Here is a 21,948-nt window from a genome sequence, read left to right on the forward strand (position 1 = left end):
CAATTTGACACCTATTTCAATCAAACCAGCAAATTTAAAGAAGCTTTTATTTACCAAAGATTAATTTATATCATGTTAGCTTGACAAATATTTGGGTTCATTTCTATTCCACTTAGGAAGAATTTATATAAGTGCTTACTTTAAGTCAATTAAATAGAGCTCTTATTTTTGGTCAAACTATCTGGAGGTGGAAAAATATCTCACATTTACAACATATATATAGAGACATACATGAACACACAGGTAGACACAGACAGACACCTTATAACATCTGTTAAATCTTTGCTATGTATCAGGTGCAATGCAAAACTCACTAGTTTATAAAATAGTTGGAGCCAAATTCTATTTTGGTAGCTGGAAAGGTTAAGTTTACCTGCTTAAAAGGCTGGGGTTTCTCTCTCTCTCTCTCTCTCTCTCTCTCTCTGATGAGAAACATTTGCATTTCAAAGAATGGCTCTCAGGTCCTAGAGAAGATGGGAGCAGAAAATCTACATCACACAGGCAGAAAGAAAGCATTCACATTTTCTCCAAGATGGAGTTTCCAGGCATATTTGCTTTATCAGTTTCTAACCTTCCAGTATCTGTGAGCATTTTGAGAGGAACAGGGGAGCCTTTGAGATTAGCAGATGGACAAGTGAACTTTGAATTGCTTTCTAGAGCCATACCCCTGGCCCTACAGAGATTTGCAAGACAAAGACGGTTGTTTCCAGTTCCTCAAAGAAGTGGATTACAGTCTGAATGATAAAAGAGGTTGACACACACGTTCAGCTATATTTTTCCAATTGCTTTTTTATATCAGGGAGATTTTTAACTTAAGAGGTGAATCAAAAGGTTTTTATGTTCTAAAACTTCAGGACAACGTAGCACACCTTTAAAAAGGCTGTACAAAGTGTTTAATAAAGGCCCTCTTTCCAAGTGCACAATTTAACTCTAGACAAATTTACCCTGGGGGGTGGAGCTTTTATTAGCATCTGTAAGACCATGAGAAGAAGCTGAGACCCCAAATCTGATTAAGTTCTTAAGACTAGTCATTATGAGAACTTGCTAAAAATCTTTCCAATTTAGAAGATTTTTCCAATTTAAGGGTCCATGGTCTAGCCATTGATGATAAGGATCTTAATAGTGACTCAAACCAATAAGCCTTTTATGGCTTAACCATGGATGCAAGAATCATCCCCAAAAGAGAGTGCAAAAGAAGCAGCCTTCACAACATCCAGAAAGTTCACTCCCAAAAATAGTCTAGGAAAGCAAAGGCCTTTGCTGCACAGGCAGTAGTGCACTAACAAGCAAAGAAGTTTGAGATGACAAAGCCCCTGATGGGCTGGGACCCATTGTGACAAACTCCCCTGAGAGATGATACAACTGGACAAAGAGTACATCTCAGAACCTCAGCCTATTTGACTGGCTGCCAAGATGCACACGGGTATTGCATCCTCCAGATGGTGGAGACCGAAGAGGACACAAAGCCAAGCCCTGAAGACATAGAGCAAGAGAGAAGAAAAAACCTCATCTTATATGCAGGTTAACAGCTTTAGCCAGCTCTTGAGTCTCTCGGAGCTAAACTAACATCTAGGAGGGAGGATCCACAGGGTTGGGGATTGTGTGTGTTTTACAAAGTACCTAGTTGCACAGAAATTTTCTTGATGTTGGTGGGGGACCTATATCATTTAACCCTTTTCCGTGACCAACTTATCATGGGAGTCTTCTTGAGGTAGCAAGTGCCGTTATGGGTCTTAACTGCTTGACCTATGCCCACCAATATTGCAGCCATTTTGGCTTCCAAGATGCCCCTTAGCAACAACTTTTCACCTCATGCACATATTAACCCACAGCAAAGTTTGCTGCAGGACCAGCCCAGACAACAGGCTTATAGAGATGCCTGTGTCTTGCCCTATGGTTTTTCCTTTTTATGACAAGTCACACAAAAGACAAAGACAAGGAAAAATAGTGGCCATCTCTGGGAGGAGAAGGATCAGTAAACCAATGAGTACTCAAACCAAATTTCCCATAGTCACTGAATGATCCATCATCTGGCCATTTTCTCCAGAGCCTAAAGAGTATGTAGCCATGCAGTGTTATAAAAGAATATCATCTTTTCCTTTTTCATGGGCTCATAGTTAAAAGTTGCCCAATTTTGGAGAAGGTAGCCCAGGGGGGATATAGGTGGGAATTGAATTGGTATTTCCCATTGTTTCAGAGTTTAGACACGGCCAGTCGAAAGTATATTTATCCTGCAGCTAGAACCAGATCTTGAAATCAAATCAAGCCAAGAGAACTTTTGTGAGTGGATCCCCTAATTATTACTTAATATTAGGCATCCTCAAAACCAAGACCCTCATAATGAAACCCAACCAAAGCTTCCTTTTTGTAAGTCGAACCAGAAGGAAGAAGAAATAAGAATCTGGGCATTGTGGGGCTGGCCCCGTGGCCGAGTGGGTAAGTTTGTGCACTCCGCTTTGGCGGCCCAGGGTTTCACTGGTTCGGATCCTGGGGGTGGACATGGCACTGCTCATCAGGCCATGCTGAGGCGGTGTCCCACATGCCACAACTAGAAGGACCCACAACTAAAATATGATGTGGATTAAGGCTGCCCCAGCTAGAGAAGCCCAAGGTGACCTGGCCTACATGCCAAACTATATGACCCGGTGGATTTTTTATGGTATGAATTAGGGCTGCCCCAGGGAGAGAAGCCCAGGGCATCCTCACCTACATGCCGATCTATATAGCCAGATTCATATCTAAAGTTATATGACCGCACAGTAACCAGACCCCATCTGCACTGAAATTATTTAATGACTTTTTACATCATCTTTTCTTTTTCTAGTTAAAATAAGTCACGTACCCATGCCTTATAAAATTAGCCCTAACCCTCAACTCAGGGCAGCAGCAGCAGCTCTGACTGCCCATGGGTCCTGTCCCCATGCTATTCCACACTATTCTCTAAATAAAAGAGCAGTACTGCCAGATCTTGAGAGTCCAAGAAATCTTTCTTTTGACTCCTCGGCTCACCGACCCCGCATCAATATACAACTATGTACTAGGGGGATTTGGGGAGAAAAAAAAAGAATCTGGGCATTGTACCAAAGTTACTCACTGAAAAGAGATCTTCCAAACCCAGAAACCGTTTCTCTATGGCATAGTGAAATTATGCGCCCGAGTCAGTGGCACCAAGCCAGGGAAAAATTCCAGAATAGTCCCTGAGACAAGTGGTCCCAGGCAGCTGCTGGACACATCCAGAGGCTCTCCATTCCAGCAAGGGGCCAATGAACTACAGGCAAAAGTGTCCATCCGGCTTTTCCTTCTGGCTAGCTCACCAAATTGTTACCAAAGCAGTTCATTTTACCCACTGCATGATTATGCCAATCACTGAGATGAGGAGTTTGCAAAGAGAAAGGATTTAATCAGAAGACAGCCAAGCGAGGAGGTAGGAGAACCAATCTCAAATCTGCCTCCCTGAAAAATGGAGATTAGGGATATTTACAGGTTAAGAGGATGATGTGGTCTGAAGTGGAAATAGATGATTGGAGGTAATGAGAATTGAGGTAGTTGAGCTGCACAAGCATAGTCAAACTTCATGGCTCTTCATAGGTCGCATGTTTACAAAATGGTGGCATTACCATGATCTGAGGGTGGAGTTTTCATCTCCTTGACATCACAGGCCCAGTTGATGAGTTGGTGGTCTCAAGTGGCCTGAACTGGACAAAGAATGGACGCTCAGTTCTGGAAAAACTTAAGCACCCCACCTGTTACCATAGTGACCCAAGCGTCAGAGATGTTATCTATAGGGTGGGCTTTAGTAATGCATTATCTAACTACTTTTGCAAACAGACAACTGAGTATAGTTAAAACAAGTGGGCTCCTGGTTTCACTGGTGCCCTTTTTAAATGAGAAACATGGATGCATGAGTTAACACCTTCTAATTTGACGGCACAAGGATTAGTCAACAGTACCTGGTAGGGCCCCTTCCACCAGGGGTATAATGAGTCCTTAAGCTGATGCCTTTTCCAGTAGAGTAGTCTCCTGGTTCAAGTGGGTTTTGTCGATCTTCATTTCCCAGAAGCTTGCTGTAAAAAGAACCTTTGACTAATTTAGCTCTTTCAGTAATATTTTGTATTAGGTTATTTCAATAATGTATCATCTCCCCTTTCAGGAGGGAGGGTGAATATAAGCCCTCAATCAGTCTCATAGGTCATCGCATGATAATTTCAAAATGGAACAAACAATATTTCCCTGTGGGAGTAGATCTGAGGTTAAGAAGAGCCAGGGGCAAGGCCTGAGGCCAGGCTGGATCAAAGGCAGTTGTGAGTTTAGCTGATTGGACTTTCATAATATTGTTCATTCTTTCAACTAACCCAGAAGACTGGGGGTAACACTAGGCACAATGGAAATGTTGGCAGATTGGCCAGATCTTACATATTTTTTTTTTTTAAAGATTTTATTTTTCCTTTTTCTCCCCAAAGCCCCCCGGTACATAGTTGTATATTCTTCGTTGTGGGTCCTTCTAGTTGTGGCATGTGGGACGCTGCCTCAGCGTGGTTTGATGAGCAGTGCCATGTCCGCGCCCAGGATTCGAACCAACGAAACACTGGGCCGCCTGCAGCGGAGCGCGCGAACTTAACCACTCGGCCACGGGGCTAGCCCCATCTTACATATTTTTTTAACAATGAGTCCCCTGAAATGGGTTCCCTGATTGCTATGCAATTCTTTGGGGAGCCCTCAACTGGGAATAATTTTTTCCAATAGAATTTTTGCTACTGCCTCTGCTGTTGCCTGGCAGCAGGGAAAGCCTCAGTCCAATATGAGAACATACCAACCGTAGATAGTACATATTTGGATCCCATAGAAGGGAGGAGTTGAATGAAGTCCAGCTGGCAGATTTCAAAAGGGCCTTGAAGTAAGGGGGAATGTCCTGCTGCTATGTGTGATTTTCCTGGATTGTACTAGGGACATACAGTGCACCTCTGAGATATCTTATGTGCTATTTTAGGGGGAAGTTTCCAAAAATATTCTGGCCCAAGAGACCATTTTATCAATATTTCAGCATGTTAGATTGTGCACATAATCCAGTAGTGGTCTCTGCATGCTTTCTGGGAGACTGGTTTAGAGTTGGCGCCCACCAAAATAGATTATCCGTAGGAGCCATCTGATAGCCTTGCCTCATCCATTTCCCCCTTTCCTTAGAAGACATGGCCTGCTATGCTTCAGGTAAAGTGTCTAAAGAAGTAACTTTTCCGGCCGGCCCGGTGGCGCAGCGGTTAAGTTCGCACGTTCCGCTTCTCGGCGGCCCGGGGTTCGCTGGTTCGGATCCCGGGTGCGGACATGGCACTGCTTGGCAGCCATGCTGTGGTAGGCGTCCCACGTATAAACTAGAGGAAGATGAGCACGGATGTTAGCTCAGAGCCAGGCTTCCTCAGCAAAAAGAGGAGGACTGGCAGTAGTTAGCTGAGGGCTAATCTTCCTCCAAAAAAACAAACAAACAAACAAAAAGAGAAGTAACTTTTCCTTTTTCCATTCGGTGAGCACAAAGAACTGGGTAGGACTGTGAGGATGCTGCCAGTTTGGCTTCACATTGGCAAGGTAATTGCCTTTGCCAAGGATAGAGTCAAAAAGCTTAAGAACATATTGTTTGTTTTTGATGGGTTGCCCGGAAGAATTTAGGAAACCATGTTGTTTCTAAAGCATACCAAAGTCATGGGCTATCCTAAAGGCATACCTACCATCTGTATATACAGTTAGGGTTTTACTGGACGCCAGAGTGCAAGCCCAAGTGAGAGTATGCAGTTCTGCCTGTTGAGCTGAGCAGATCTGGGTATTGGTAGTTTCCTCCAATCTGCAGAGATCTGGAATCTCTGCAAAGTAAAGGATCATCCAAAGATTGAAGGATAGTAGAACTCCCAGGGAAGACAAGAGATTGGAGATCTGAATGTAAGACCTGAGAAAAGTAGGTGGGGCTCTCTGTATACCCCTGAGGAAGGACAATCCAAGTATACTTGTGATTGTCCCATGTAAAGGCAAACAGATATTGGCTTGCTTTAGCTACAGGAACACTTAAAAATGTGCTACAGAGATCAATAGCTGAAAAGACGGTATCTCAGGAGTATGAGAGAGCAAGGTATGGGGAGCAGGGACTATCAGATGTTGTGGTATCACAATGCTGCTAGTAGCAGGCAAGTCTTGAATAGAATGCCATCCTCTACCATTAATTTTTTAACAGGTAGGATTGGTGCATTGCAGGGACTGGTGGTGGGTGCAATGAGCCCTCTTTTTATAAAATCCTGAACAATAGGCCTAATTCCTTGCATGGCAGTCAGACTTAAAGGGTATTGCTTGATGTTTGGGAGAGGTTTGGAGGGATCGAGGATTGTAGCTATAGGAGCAGTAGAGATTATATGGCCTACATCAGTGGAAGAGGAAACCCAAAGTTGACTGGGAAAGCTGGACAGGTCAATGAGACTATTTGTAAAAGGTGCAGTCGTGGGACAAATGGGTATAAGCAGCAAGACATAGAACATTCATCTAACAGTGAGGAGGATGGGATGTCCTTTACAGTTGAAAGAGATATGGGCTTGAGTGGCCTGAAGGGAGTCATGCCCTGGGAGATGAACTGGGAAGAAGGGAAACAAGAAAGGTTGGCACCCTTGGAAAGGGCCTAACTGGAAACAGAGGGGTTGAGACATAGGTACTGTAAGCACCTGATTTGATTCTCCGACCATGTTAAATGTCTGTGTACTCTGGCGAAGGGGTCTAGCAAATCGGTCAGGGTTGAGGACAGAATAAGTGGCTCCAGTGTCACTCAGAGCCATCAATGGCTGCCCTTCTATAGTCAAATTGATTTCACCAGATTGGTCAGCTGTCAGGAGGGGATAGGCCCCTTTTTGTTCCCTGGAGTGGCCCTATTCTAGATTGAGGCAATGGATCTTTCAGGTGGTTGGCCTCTGAGACCGTGGATTATTCTGAAGCCATTTTTTTTTGTATTTTAAACAATCCTTTTTGAAGTGTCCTGACGTTTTGCAAAAGTAACAAGTCTTATCTGAAGGGGGACTAGGGACCTGGCTCTGCTGAGACAATTGCAAGGCTATCAATTGGGCTGCTTCTTCCTGGTGTGCCAAGAGCCTGGTGGCTCGATTTTCTTTGTCCTTCTGTAAAGTCTTGGCTAGGTGATTTGCTGTAGCTGCCAGAGCATTGGAACTCCTGGCAGCTCACTCAGGGTCATGCTTCTTGACCAGGATGGAAACTGGATCGGCTTGTCCATCCAGAAACATAGATTTAAATAATCTACTAGTTTCTACAAGAAATTTAAGTATTCCTGAATTCTGGGAGAATATTTTCTCAAAGTGATCACAAAATTCAAGGACTGATTCATCCTTTTGTGTGCGTGTGAGGAAGATTGGCCCTGAGCTAACTGTTGCCAATCTTCCTCTTCTTGCTTGACAAAGATTGTCTCTGAGCTAACATCCCTGCCAATCTTCATCTATTTTATATGTGAGATGCTGCCACAGCACAGCTTGATGCAGTATTTGGGTCTGCACCTGGGATCTGAACCTGAGAACCCCAGGCCACAGAAGCAGAGTGTGTGAACTTAACCACTACGTCACTGGGCCAGCCCCTAATTCACCCTTTTTTGTATGTGTGCCTCTCTGAATTGCTTTCCAATTTATCTGAGTGGGACACATGTGAGCTATAGTTTCCATTAAATTGGCAGCAATTTTATTTGTCTTTTCAAAAGCCTTGTTATAAGGCCACCTGAAATCCTGTAGAGGATCCTCCCATCTGGCCATTTCTTTGAGGACTTGACTTGCCCTGAGCAGCAAGACACAAGGGACATCTGTGGGTGCCCTACCTGGTGGAAGGCTGGGGTCTGTGGTGACAGGAAGTGCAGACCATATGTCAGTGGGACTTCCATGATAACTATACTAGATTGTAACACAGCTTCTACAGTGGACACATCCCATTTATCTTGTTCTTTAGTCCACTGAATATTGATGAATGGGACACATGCTCAACAGTAGCGTGAGCAGGAGGAATGATGATATACAGTGTGGGAATTCCTTAAAACTTCTATTATTATTTTACCTTCTTATTCTGAATTTCTCTTAAACAATTATTTTTTACTTGCTTTGATACTAGTTGAGGAAATCATACATCTCTCGTGCTTAACTGTTAGTAATGTTGATTTATATGTGTCCATCACTTTCAATATCGAATGAACAATTGCATACCACACAAAGACCTTGAAGAGGATTTTTACCACATTTAGTAAATAACCACTCTTAAGGAAATTCATCACAAAATTTACACTTATTTTTGGCATTTTTGTATTCAGTATACACAAAAAATAGATAATAGAAACTTCAGTAAGAATAGAAAAGTTGCCTATTCAATCTCACGTCTATGTCAGTTCACATACTACTCACAAGTCCAAACTCATAACTAACTGTAAATAGAAGTTGACCCATTGAAAGCTGTGCAAACTTGTGAACTAACAATGAATTGAACTTGGTATCTGATACAAAAAAGAAAAAAGTGAACTTCTTGTCTGCAAGGGAGAGTTCTAGTTGTCAGGCAGTCTCCTCAAAGAAAGCCAGAGCTGCTCTCATTTAAGCTTTTGGGAAGTCTGGTAATCCAGAATTGGTGGGCTTTCAGAAATTGGCGTGTTTAAGGACTGAGGGACTTTCAGGCGTGTCACTGTGGTTGCCACTGCCCACTCGTTGACTTTCAGAACCCGGGATATTGAAGTGAGGCACTTGCTGATTGGCTGTTGCCCGCGAGCCTGGGGTTGTCACTAATTGGCTACCTTTTAGGACTAGGGCCGAAAAACTGTCTGGCTGAATTTTAGAAGTTTGGGACTGTCAGTGATTTGCTAATTTTCAGACGCTCTTACTGGGGTGAGACTGTTTTTGACTGGTTGACTATGAGACGTCATCCAAAGTTATCTCCAGTAAACTTCGGTTTCTGTTCATGACTAGAATTTGGCGAAAGAACACTCTTTTTCTTTCCTGAATACGAAAAATAAGCGCTTTATTCTTAGTCTTCCATTAGCCTAAAAAAATAAAACTGCCAGTTATTTTACCAGCAAAATGGTTTTTATTCATGAACAGTAAAGAACTGCAATTTGGGACAAGCAAGTTATAGGAAAAGCCATAGGCAAGTCCAACAATGAAAAGAGAGGAACGTTATTTTATAGGGAAAAAGAAGGAAATTGGGAGTGGTTGTTTTGAACAAAAGTCCGTCAGAGAAAAACGAGTTCAGGCGGTGATGGTTTCTAATTGACTGAGTTGCTGGGGTAGTCAATTTCTGTCTGGGATGCAATGTATATTTCTTCCTGTTGAGGTCTGTAATTGACAATTCTTCCTGTAATTGACTTCCAGTGGTAGTGCATGAGGGCTTCCCCTCTGGACTCCAACTCCAATTCAAATGTACAGTAAAGTTCCTACCAATCATCGTGTTTCCCTAAGTTTAACTTAATGAATATCTTCATTTCTCATTGCCTACCATTTGTACCATGAATCTCAAAAACGCTTTCTTTCTGGGAAAAGCCTTCCCAGATTATAATCCTCACTTTGGGTCAAGTAAAACTCACCTCTCAAAAAAAACAAGCAAACAAACAGGTGTGTAAACATTTCTCTGAAGTCCTAGACTGCACCGCAAGGAAATCTGGAATGACTCCTTTGACCCCAAGCGCTTTCCCTCCCAGGTTGGAGCCCTGGAACAACATCCCCACGGCCCCTCTCGTCGCCAAATGCCCTTTATCCAAGAAATGAGGAACCACCCACATTCTGAGACAGCTCGGCTACCGTCGTGGAAACAACATTACCCAGAAAGTTGTGCGGCGTGCAGCGTCGACTGTGGTAACCAATGACAGCTTGGCAGAGGGACGATTCCAGGCGTCCGCAGCCCGTGGGGGCGGGACTTCCGGCGCTTCCGTGTCGTGTCGGCCATTTGTGTTTTACCGGGTTTGTTCATCCGGTAATGGAGTCTGAGTCCTGACTCGGGGCCAAAGGGAATGGAAAGTAGGAGAGGAGACCTTGTCCCCGCTATGCGGAGGCGGCTGTGAGGCCCGATAGAACCGGTGGGGACGCGGCGGCCCTGCTCCCGGCCCCGCCCGTCCGCTGGTTGGTGGCGGAGGCCGCGCTGATGGCGTCGCCTGAGGTGGGTGGCGCGTCTCCGGGCTTCCCCCGGCCCGACTCCCGCCTCCGAGCGCTGGAGCCCAGGTGGAGGGGCGGGCGCGGTGCCGTGGGAGCCGCTGGGCTGAAGTGTGGACGGGGCTCCGTCAGGGCCGGCCGGGCCGAGGCTGCGGGGGGCTCCGGCGTCGGCAGCCTGCGGCGGTGCGCGGGGGGTGGGGGTGGGGGCCTTGTCCACAGGGAGCCGTGCTGGGCTCCAGCCTCGGCAGAGTCTAGGTTCCTGCGGGAGAGATGGCGTCGGCGAAATGAGGGGAAAATAAACAGGACGTGAGACTTGGGTTGGTGTTAGCAAGTCCAACTTTACTGTGCACAAGTGTCGTTTTTATATTTTTCAGGATTAGTACAGAAATAGCTCTACAAGTATTCTCAGAGAGATAAGGAAGTAAAAAAAGAGCACAAGAATATTTATTAGCATTCTCTTCTATAGAGCATAAGGTTAATGGTCGTCTTCTCCGCAATTAACTATTGTTTGTTGTCTCTAAGCTAAAAGAGATAGGTACCTAGATATCTGTTGTAATTCATGGTAAAGTTAAACCAAAGAGAGAAGGTCCAGGCCTCCGGACAGGACAGCATTCCGTCTGCTTACATCCTGGGGGAGCCATCCCTGCCTCCCTCAATCATTTACGCCATTAGTGTAGATGATTAATGGGAACAAAAGGCGACTCCAGGGTATCTTATCCCCAGGGCTATCTGCATTCTCAGCGGGCAGTTAAACATCTTTACATTTTCGCACCCTTTAGGGGGTGAAAGCATTCCTTTGTCTTTTAGATTGTAGAGCTAACAGTCCCTTAAGCACACTGCCGGAGAAAATATTGTTTTGTTAGTAAAGTAAAGGGCTGAAAAGCTAAGCTAAACTGTATATCTTCAAGAATAAAAAACGGAAATAAGTATAGACATAACCTTGATAGAAAGCATGCATATGTAGGGATCTGAAATTGGCCACCCCAAGATATGTCTCTTTGGCATCAGGATTATTTGAGGCTGATTGCTTTTGATAAACTGGGACAGGGAAGGAGGAATGGAACTTGCCCTTTGTTAGGACACCTTTACATTTGTAAGGTAAATCTCTCTCTGTAAAAGGTGCCTCCCTCTCTGTACCAGGAAGAAGAAAGGAGATGACCTTCTCTCTAAAAACTCTTAATCAATGCCAAAGGCAAGGACTTAAAATCTGCATTTTATTGTGCTTGTCTGGTAACCTCCTGTAACTGACTTCCCTCCCCCTCCCAACTTTGGCATTTCTTAAAGATTAAGCATCTTTCCTTAGGCTAGGAACTGATTGCTGTGCTCACCTGTGACCACCCAGCTCCAGACAATCGACTTGCCTCCTGCTACGCCCTCTGAGACAGCAGACCACTACCTGCTGTGTCCATCAAGCACTGTGCTGACAGGGCAATCTTGTGACTATTGTGGGAGGGACATTTCAATCACATATGAAACACCCTGTTTGGGGGTATACAACCACTCTGTGCACCCCGCTTCTTCAGTGCCCTTTCTTCCTTCGGGAAGAAAAGCCCCGAGCCACGGTTCCTCCTAAAGCTTTGTTTAATTTTCTCTTGCTATTCTGTCTCATGTGAATTTAATTTGTTCTCTGGCCAGACGAACCCCCATTTGGGAAGAGGAAATGTCTTCCTCCCCTACACATAGAATTCAGAAAATATTAGGGGTGTTGACCGGCCGTTCTTCACCAAGGGGCATCCCTGCACCCCTCGGCCCTTCTACTCATCAGTTATTTATTATTTATTGCTTTTAGGAGAAAACCTCTGTAACATTTTAACGGTAACTAGAGTGGGGGAATGCCTCCCACAGAGCCAGGGGGAGGAGGAGTCCCGCCCCGCAGTGGCGGGCGGGGGGGGGGGGGGGGGGGGTTGTGACTCAGGAGAAGCTGCAGGGCGGGCCGAGAGAGGCGCTTAAAGGGGCCAGATGGGGTGGAGGACAGGGCAGTGGAGTCCAGGGGGTGAGGGAGGCAGTGGCCCAGAGCCGTGGCATAGAGCAGGTATGTGATGGGATTTGGGACCGACTTTTAGGGTCACAGCATTCTCTGCTTCGTATAGTGTAGCGGTGAGCAAAAGTAGGGAGAGAAGCATCCCCAGTTTCTTTTTGCCTGAACCTTGAAAAGAACAGAGATGGGGAAGTGAGTGCAGGGAGCGGGCTTCACAGAGAACATGACGGGTTCCTTCTGGATGCGGTGATTCTGAGAGGTCTTGGGATGGAGTTGTGAGAAGGTGGAGACGTCGCTTGGGTAGGTGGCCATAAAGGTTCGGAGAGCAGGCAGAAGGCTGGGCTGCAGATGTGCAAGGGTGGAGGGTGTGGACTGGACCAGGGTGTGTTCTGGGAGGAGGAGTGTCTGATGGAGGAGGGAGTGTCTGAAGGTGGTGGTTTCAGATGGGCCCCGTGTTGAGGCAGGGGAGGGCTGAGACTTGGGGGACGAGGGACCGGGAGGTGGGCATCCCTGATGCTTCGTCCGGAAATGAGACAGCCTTCCTTGGAGGGTTCTGGCCTGTGTCTCTAGAAAGAAAGGTCTACATGGGTAAGGAATTGGCCTGAGATGGAGACTGAGGTGTGAGGTGGTTTCGATTCTCCAGGCTGTAGGCTGAGCAAACCCTCAGGCCGCTCCCTGTGCACAAAGGGAAAGGTCAGCCAGGCTGGTGGAGCAGCTGGGTCCCAGACGAGGGCACTGCAGCCTCCCCTCCTCCAGGCTTCAGAGCAAGATGGTGGTCCGCAGTCCAGTCAAGGCCTCTGCAGGCTCCCTCAGAGGACTGTGGTGCAGGTAGGCCGGTTGCTGAAAGGACTAGTAGCTTGACTTGCATGCTCAGCTCCTCCTTACAACTGGATAAGTTAAAAGCATGTGAAACTGTTATTAAGTACCGGCTAAGCAGTATTTCTCTGAGTATGTACAATTGGTAGACAATTAGAGATGAACATATTTATTAAGTTAAACTTATTCAAACACTTAATGATTGGTAGGGACTTAAATTTACTTCTAGGTATTTCCTTACACTGGAAGGCTTTATATATATATCACATCTTTTTAAACATCAAAAAGTGGGAAAAATACCCAAGTTTCTAAATCCTGTTACTTCAATTGCACTGAAATAATAAACAAAACTGTTAATCCTGTGGACAGTAATTGCTGATCTGTAGTGTCTGTCATGCAGGCTTGGATCAGTATCAACCCTATAAGGTAGAAACCATTCTTATCCTGATTTTACAGATGAGGGCACTGAGGCTAAGGGAGATTCAGTCCTTGTTCAAAGTCACACAGCTGGTAAGAAGCAGCATTGAGGTCTGAAGAGCTAAGGTTAGACCATCCATCTGCCTGAGATCACTTTGTACCAGGACAGGCATAGGAGGTGGTGCAGCTCAGCCTGTAGGATCCTACTATGGTTGCCCATTTCTCATGGCCTCCCTCCTATGGGGTCCCATGTCAGTGGCAGAAATGTTTATGGACCCTGCACAGGTGAGTAGAGGCCTTTGCTCACCTCACTATCACTCCAGTGTTTTTGACATCACCATATAGGGAACGCTGATGTTCTGAGACTCTTCGCCTATCCTTCCACTGTTGGGTGAGAGGGCAATGTGATTTCTCCAGGCCAGAGGTCCTGACCTCACTCTCAGGTTGTACGGTGCTGTTTCCCTTTCTGACAACTGTTGGGATAACATTTGACGGGGAGTCCTGGGCACAGGATCCAAACTGTTCAATGTTTACAGGTGAGACTGAGCTGGAATGTTCAGGAAGCTGCAAGTCTCTGTTGTATCTTCTGGGAATATGGAGCTGGCATTGGGTGGTGGTGGCCCAGGGATCAGGCCTGGAATGACAGCCTCAGCTTCTGGACCTCTAATGTGCAGGGCGATGGGAATGAGGGAAGGTTTGGAGCAGAGGAGTGATGTGATCTGATCCAATTTGAGTAGGCTGTCTCTGGCTCAAGTGGAGGAGAGAAGTAGGGGTGAGGGTGTAGGCAGGGAGATCTGGGAGGAAGCTCCTACCCCAGTGCAGGTGAGTGTTGGTGGGAGCTTCACAAGATTGGTGGCTGTGGAGGTGGGATGAGAGTTTGGCCTTTGGATTTGTTTTGAACCTAGAACCACAGTTTATGATGTAGTGAGCCAGGAAGCCTGGGAGGTGGGATGGAAGAGGGCAGGGGAGTCAGTGAGGCTCCAAGATTTTTGGCCTTGTTTGTAAGGATGCCTGTTCCATCAATGAGATGGTTGAAATGAGCAGTAGGACGAATTTTTAGGAGGAAAATGAAGAGTTATATTTTGGCCACATCCCAGATGTTCCAGAGACTCTTAAGTGGACGTGTCCCTTTGGCAGTTGGACACGCAGGTCTGGTGTTCAGCAGAGGTGTTCAGGTTGGAAACAGCCATGACATAGTATCCACTGTGAACTGGAATGAAACTGCGGGTCAGATCTGTGAGTGGGCCTGTTCAGGTTATGGTGGTGATGCCATTGGGGAGCAAAGAAGGTGAAGGAAAGGGCCAAGGACTGGATCTCTCAGTTGGGCACCAGGATGGTGGTGGTGGGCGTCAGAAATACAGATGAGGAAGTGCAGTGGTTGTGAGGTGAGGTATGTGTGAGAGGGAGGGTGGGGGAGTAAGAAAGTTTTCCGCAAGGGAAATAAAAGAAAAAATAAACAAGTGGGATTTCATCAGACTAAAGAGCTTCTGCAAGGCAGAGGAAACCAGGATCCAAACAGAAAGACAACCCACCAATTGGGAGAAAATATTTGCAAATCATATATCCAACAAGGGGTTAATCTCCATAATATATAAAGAACTCACACAACTGAGCAACCAAAAAACAACCCGATGAAAAGATTAGCAGAGGGTATGAACAAACATTTCTGCAAAGAAGATGTACAGATGGCCAATAGGCACATGAAAAGATGCTCAACATCACTAATCATCAGGGAAATGTAAATCAAAACTAGATTTAGATATCACCTTACACACATTAAAATGGCTATAATCACCAAGACAAAAAATAACAAATCTTGGAGCGGTTGTAGAAGAAAGAGACCCTCATCCATTGCTGGTGGGAATGCAAACTGTTGCAGCCACTATGGCAAACAGTATGGAGATTTCTCAAAAAACTAAAAATAGAAATATCACATGACCCAGCCATCCCACTACTGGGTATCTATCCAAAGTACTTGAAATCAACACTTGAAAGAGATTTACCCTGATGTTCATTGCAGTATTCTTCACAATAGCCAAGACGCAGAAGCAACCCATGTGCCCATAGACTGATAATTGGATAAAGAATGGAATGCTGCTTACCCATAAATAAAGAGAAAATTGTCCCACTCGCAACCACATGGATGGACCTGGAGGGTATTATCCTAAGCAAAATAAGCCAGAAAGGGAAAGACAAACACCAGATGATTTCACTCATATGGGGAAGATAAACACATGGACAAAGAGAGCAGATCAATGGGTACTGGGGGCAGAGGGCGTAGGTGTTGGGCACAGAGGGTGAAGGGGAGCACTTATATGGTGATGGACGAGTAGTAATGTACAGCTGCAATTTCAGTGTTGTGAACAATTAACTCATTATATATAAAAAAACGAAAGGCTTCCAAGAAGAGAAGGGTCACTAGATGGATGCTGAGGCATCATTGCAGGATTAAAGTTGGCAGTAAGGTCAGTGTGGGTCTCATTACCCCTCTAATGAGTGACCAGTGTTTTGTGGTAATTCTTGATGGGGTCTGGATGGTTTAATTCAGGCTGGTAGATGAATTTGAGGGGAAATGGGATGAGCTAGGAGTTTGCTAGGCCTGTGTTGAGGATGGTGCTTGGGAGTCAGTACAGCTGCGCTTAGACTGATGTTCAGGTAGAGAGAGGAAGGTTCTGACTGCTTATGGGGCAACATGTCCAGTGCAGAAGTGGGAGAGGGCTGAGGATCATGAGGTCCTCCTGTAGGTTTGTGTGACTATGTTAAAGTACAAGCAGGACCAGGTGGGGAGACCATCAAGTCAGGGCTAGAGGCTGCCCCAGGTGCTATGGGACGTGGGCATCCTGGGGCAGAATAGGATGCTGGTTTCACTCGACGTGTGCTACCTAGATTCCATGTGCAGTGTTGCATGTTCAGAGGCCATGGAAATGTCTGTGATGTGGTAGCAGGTGGCCTGAAAACATTGCAACTGTGGAGGCGCTGGAGACAGGGTACAGTCCAAAGTGTGATGCGTACATGAGGAGGAGAATGAATGGAGGGCCCTGTGGACGTGGCACATGGCTCTGTAGTTCATGGATAGCAATTAGATGAATAGAAATTGAAGAAAACGCAGAACAGGAAGCTGCTCATGGACTGAACTGTCCCAATTTTGACAGGGCTGTGTGGTCTTTGAGGATGTGGCCATTTATTTCTCCCAGGAGGAGTGGGACCTCCTTGATGAGCCTCAGAGATGCCTGTACCATCATGTGATGCTGGAGATTGTTACACATTTCTCATCCATAGGTAAGGCACTAACACTCACCCTAGTGTCCTGTGCTGGGCTCTATTCTTCTCCTTTTCCCTGGGCAGCTCAGTCCTTCCCACCATGAGACCGTGGGTACGACTGCCTTTCCTGGTTTGTTGGCAAGTGTGTTACTGGTGCCAGGGCTCAATTGGGTGCACTGTTTCCACTCTCCCCAAGTCCCCTATCCTTGCTACTCTGAAGAGCTTGCAAGACATGGCTCAGTAATCAAAAATCTTGAAGTTTGTCTGAGAGATCCCACAGCTTGTCCCTTGTTGGGTGACTCTGTCTTGGAACCTCTGTGTCCCAGACCTTTCCCCTCCCTCTTGCTGACATTTCTTGGGGCCTGCTTGTGCCAGTAATTCCAGGCACCAACGTGGTCACTAGTTTTGGGGAACGTGGCATTGTTTTTTTGAAGACTCGTCTTTGAAGTTCTTGTAACTTTAGAATCTGGAATGTCATGGGGTGGCTCACTCTGGATGCACATTGGCCACTCCCTGGTGCCTGACACAGTGGTGCACTTGGCAAGAGAACAATGCCAGGAGAAGTTTAAAAGAACCTGGGCTGGTGCATGGGAACTGGGGAAGGTTGTGAGGTGAGAGCTGAGTTCACATCGTGCTGGGAGCCCTTCCTGAGCCCACCATTCCACGATCCCACGAATCATGTCCACATCTTACTTGTATGTTTTCTTTCCCATCATCATTTATACTCTTGACTTTGGGTCCTGTCTTTCCCCCAACAGACACACAGCTTTCTGACCTCCACTCTCACCCGTTCTCTTCCACGGCTCCCTTTGCAGGGCTCTCCAACATTTGACCTATGCTGAAGGTGTTGAGAGGTCTGTACATATCCCTAAATAGTCTTTGAGCACCAGGTACTGTCACAGTCGGACGTTTCTGGATCTGGACACATCTGCTCCATGCTCATCAGTCACCAGCAGCCATGGCCTTGTTGAAAGCCACTTGCAGAAGAGTGAGCTAGGGACCCTGCCTCTCCTCCCTGCACCTTACCCCTTTCTTGTGTCCTTCCTGTTATGTGAGCTTCTCAGGCCCAGCTCTTCACAGAAAGCCTTCCTCTCACTGGCTGTTGCCCTTGTTGTCATTCACCAGTCCCATGGACTTAATTGTGGATGTGACTTACACTCATTAGTGGGGTTGCCTCTTGCCACCAAAGTCAACATGCAGTTTACCAGCATCTCTCTGCTTACAGGTTGTTGGCATGGAGCCCAGGATCAAGAGGCACCTTTTGAGCAAGGTTTTTCTGTGGGAATGTCACAAGTCAGCGCTCCAGAGCCAGGTTCATCCACCCAGAAGACCCAGCCGTGTCATAGGTGCAGCTCACTCTTGAAAGAGATTTTGCATCTGGCTGAGCATGATGGGATACACCCTGATCAAGGGCAGTACACTTATGGGACAAGCCTGCACCAGCATCCAAAGCAGCAGACCGGAGATAAACTTTCCATAAAGGACAGCAGGAACATTTCCCTTGTCATGGACAATGGAGTTCACATGACAGAGAGGACATTGGCATGCACTGAAGGTGGGAAATGCTTCCCAACCAGCCCAGTCCTTCTCCAGCTCCCAGCCCCTCACAGTGAGGGGAAGCCACCCAGGGACACTGAGCGCGAGGAGCCCTTTGAAAGTGGACAAAATGATTACAAGTGCACTCAGTGTGGGAAAGCCTTTAGCCGTAAACAAATACTTGTGAAGCACCAGAAAGTCCACACTGCAGATGGACCTTATGAGTGCAGCAAAAGTAGAACATTGTTTAGGCACAACTCTGACCTCAGTAAACAGCAGAAAAATCACACTAAAGAAAAGGGTTTTAAGTGTAGCCAGTGTGGGAAATTATTTAGGTACAACTACAAACTCATTAAACATCAGAGAATTCACTCTAGGGAAAGGCCTTCTAAGTGCCCAGAATGTGGGAAAGTCTTTATATACAACTCCAGTCTCATTAAACATCAGATAATTCATGCTGGAGAAAGGCCTTATGAGTGCAGTGAATGCGGGAAAGTATTTATATGCAATTCCAGTCTCATTAGGCACCGGACAGTTCATACTAGAGAACGCCCTTATGAGTGCAGAGAATGCGGGAAAGTCTTTACATACAACTCCAATCTCAATAAGCATCAGGTAATTCACAGTAGAGAAAAGCCTTATGAGTGCAGAGAATGCGGGAAAGTCTTTACATACAACTCCAGTCTCCTTAAACATCAGATAATTCACGGTAGAGAAAAGCGTTATGAGTGCAGAGATTGTGGGAGAGTCTTTATCTACAACTCCAGTCTCCTTAAACATCAGATAATTCACACTGGAGAAAGGCCTTTTGAGTGCAGAGAATGTGGTAAAGTCTTTATATACAACTCCAGTCTCATTAAACATCAGATAATTCATACTGGAAAAACGCCTCATCAGTGCAGAGAATGCAAGAAAGTTTTTACAGACAAGTCCAATCTCATTAATCATCGGAGAATTCACTCTAGAGAAAGGTCTTATGAGTGCAGAGAATGCGGAAGAGGCTTTACATACAACTCCAATCTCATTAAACATCAGAGAATTCACACTGGAGATAAGCCTAATGATTGTAGTGAGTGTGGGAAAGTCTTTACAGAGAACTCCAGTCTCATTAAACATCAGAGAATTCACACCAGGCGAAGGTCTTATGAGTGCAGAGACTGCGGAAAAATCTTTACATGCAACTCCAGTCTCATTAAACATCAGAGAATTCACATTCAAGAAAGGCCTTGTGAGTGCAGAGAATGTGGGAAAGTCTTTACATGCAATTCCAGTCTTGTTAAACATCAGAGAATTCACACTCGAGAAAGGCATGAGTGCAGTGAATGTGGCAAAGTCTTTAAATACAACTCCAATCTGATTAAACATCGGAGAATTCACACTGGAGAAATGCCTTACGAGTGCAGTGAATGTGGAAAAGTCTTTACAGACAACTGCAGTCTCATTAACCATCAGAGAATTCACACTGGGGAAAGATATTATGGATGCAGTGAATGTGGCAAAGTCTTTACATACAAATCCAATCTCGTTACACATTGCAGAATTCATACTGGAGAAAAGCCTTATGCATGCACTGAATGTGGGAAGACCTTCATTAGAAAGTTCCAGCTCCTTCAGCATCAGACAGTCCACACTGGAGAACGGCCTTATGAGTGCAGTGAATGTGGTAAAGCCTTCCACAGCAATATTACACTTGTTAGGCATCAGAAAACCCACACTGCAGAAAAGTCTTATGAGTGTCGGGAATGTGGGATATTCTTTACATGCAACTACTACCTGATTAAACATCGGAGAGTTCACAGTGGAGAAAAGCCTTATAAGTGCAGTGAATGTGGGAAGGCCTTCTTCTTCAAATGTATGCTTCTTGAGCATGAGAAAATCCACTCTGGAGAAAGGCCTTATCACTGCAGTGTATGTGGAAAGGCCTTTCTTAGAAAGCTTCAACTTGTGTATCACCAGAGAATGCACACCGGAGAAAGGCCTTATGAGTGCAGTGAATGTGGGAAATCCTATAGCTTTAACTCCAGTCTCAGTAAACATCGGAAAATTCACGCTGGAGAAAGGCCTTATGTGTGTTGTGAATGTGGGAAAGCTTTCATTCTCAAGTATAAACTTGTTGAGCACCAGAAAATCCACAGTAAATAAAAGCCTTATGGGTGCAGTGAATGTGGCAATGCCAGTCTCATTAAAGATAGGAGTTTTGCTGGAGTAAGGCCTTATGGGTGCCGCAAGTGTGAACAATTTTTTAGGGACAGCTCAAACCTCAGTATACATCAGAGAGGTCACCCTGGAGAAATGCCTTGGTAGTTTAACTGTTGTGGAAAGTTCTTGAGATGCAGCTCCACGCTTGTAAGCATTGGAGACTTCACAATGGAAAAGAACTGAGTTTGCTTCCACTGTTTGGCTATTGTGCATAATACTACGAATATGAGTGTAGCAATATCTCTTTGAGACTCTGCTTTCAGTTCTTTAAAAGTACATCCCCAGAAATGGAATTGCTGGTTCATGTGGTAATTGAATTTTTAGTATTTTTGTGCAACTGTTTTCCATAGTAGCTGTACTATTTTATATTCCCACCAGCAGTGCACAGGGATTCACTTTCTCCACATCCTTGCCAAAACTTCTTAGTTTTGTTTTTTTGATACTAGCTATCCTAATGTGTGTGTGGTGATGTCTCATTGTGGTTTAGATTTGCATTTTCCTCATAGTTGGTGATGTTGAGCATCTTTCTATGTTCTTGTTTCCCATTTCTGTATCAGTTTTGGAGAAATGCCTGTTCAAATCTGTTGCCTATTTTTAAGTTAAATTGTTTTGTTGCTTACCTTTAGGAGTCCTTGTTTATGTTGTCCCCTTAGATCCATGATTTGCAAATATTTTCTCACTCTGTGTGTTGACTTTCACTCTGTTGGTTTTATCCTTTAATGTACAAAAGATTTTTCTTTTGATATAGTCCAATTTATCTGTTTTTGCTTTTGTTGTATGTACTTTTGGTGTCATATTCAAGAAATCATTGCCATTGGGAATGGTGTGTTTAGTTTTTCTTTTTGTTTTTTCTTTAGAGGAAAGGATGGAAGAATGAAAAAAAACAGGAATTGAAAGATGAGGAGATAGAAGAAAAAGGAAATAAAGTAAGGGCAGATAATATGATACAGAAGGAACAGAGGAGAATATTTGATTTTTATGACTACATGTTATGTGACATGTGTTGTGTTGGGGGCTCTCACAAGCAACATCTCATGAAATTCTCAAACCAGTTGGCTCATTTGAGGAAAGTCAATAGGGAGTATGATATAGGAAATGGAAAGAGAATAGTGTTAGAGATCTGGGAACCAATCTCAGATTTTAATCTCTGGTAGTAGTTTTTAATTCCATAGTGCAACATATATTGGGTGAATAATTGATAGTATATCTAAATTTAATGCTTTCTTTTCCATAAAACTCATGACAATTTAGATAGAGTTGCAGGATTGAGAGAAAACATTTAAAATATCTATATTTGCTCAGTATTAGACAAGATGTAGATTCTTATTTCAGAATATGTTGTCAGAGGCCCTGCAAATGAACCAAAGTATGAGCATATCATCATCTGTAGAGGAAAACCACATGGCTATCAAGGCTATGAACTTATGTTCAGACTCATTGGTATTAAAGAAAAACAAGTTAAATGTAAGCGTATTATGCCAAGTCCTTCTAATTACTAAACTTTGGGAAGCAGGTGTGATGTGATGTGGAAGCAATCATGTGTACCTCACAGGAGGGTCTAGGACTGCAGTGATGATGTATGTTTTATTTTTCTTTGTT

The 21,948-nt window shown here is 44.9% G+C and overlaps 1 protein-coding gene across 2 annotated transcripts; it reads left to right on the forward strand.

The window, feature by feature from the left end:
* The first annotated feature begins 9,897 nt into the window (after positions 1–9,897).
* On the forward strand, positions 9,898–21,170 carry LOC103553618 (zinc finger protein 17-like). 2 transcript variants are annotated; one of them, XM_008524239.2, is made up of 3 exons: positions 9,898–10,149; positions 16,506–16,632; positions 17,840–21,170. In XM_008524239.2, the coding sequence occupies exons 1-3, from the start codon at positions 10,135–10,137 to the stop codon at positions 20,290–20,292; spliced, it is 2,595 nt and encodes an 864-aa protein (XP_008522461.1). In that variant the 5' UTR covers positions 9,898–10,134; the 3' UTR covers positions 20,293–21,170. The 2 variants fall into 2 exon arrangements, with proteins under 2 accessions (XP_008522461.1, XP_008522462.1); XM_008524240.2 differs by lacking the exon at positions 16,506–16,632 and having other exon boundaries at positions 9,902–10,149.
* Positions 21,171–21,948: the final 778 nt, after the last annotated feature.

This window comes from Equus przewalskii, chromosome 9, assembly GCF_037783145.1.
Source record: "Equus przewalskii isolate Varuska chromosome 9, EquPr2, whole genome shotgun sequence".
Classification (NCBI taxonomy): domain Eukaryota; kingdom Metazoa; phylum Chordata; class Mammalia; order Perissodactyla; family Equidae; genus Equus; species Equus przewalskii.

What these genes read in the sequence shown, in the direction of transcription:
- LOC103553618 (XM_008524239.2), top strand. An exon ending in TACACATTTCTCATCCATAG is followed by an intron (nt 16,633 to 17,839) that starts GTAAGGCACTAA and finishes CTCTGCTTACAG; the next exon opens with GTTGTTGGCATGGAGCCCAG.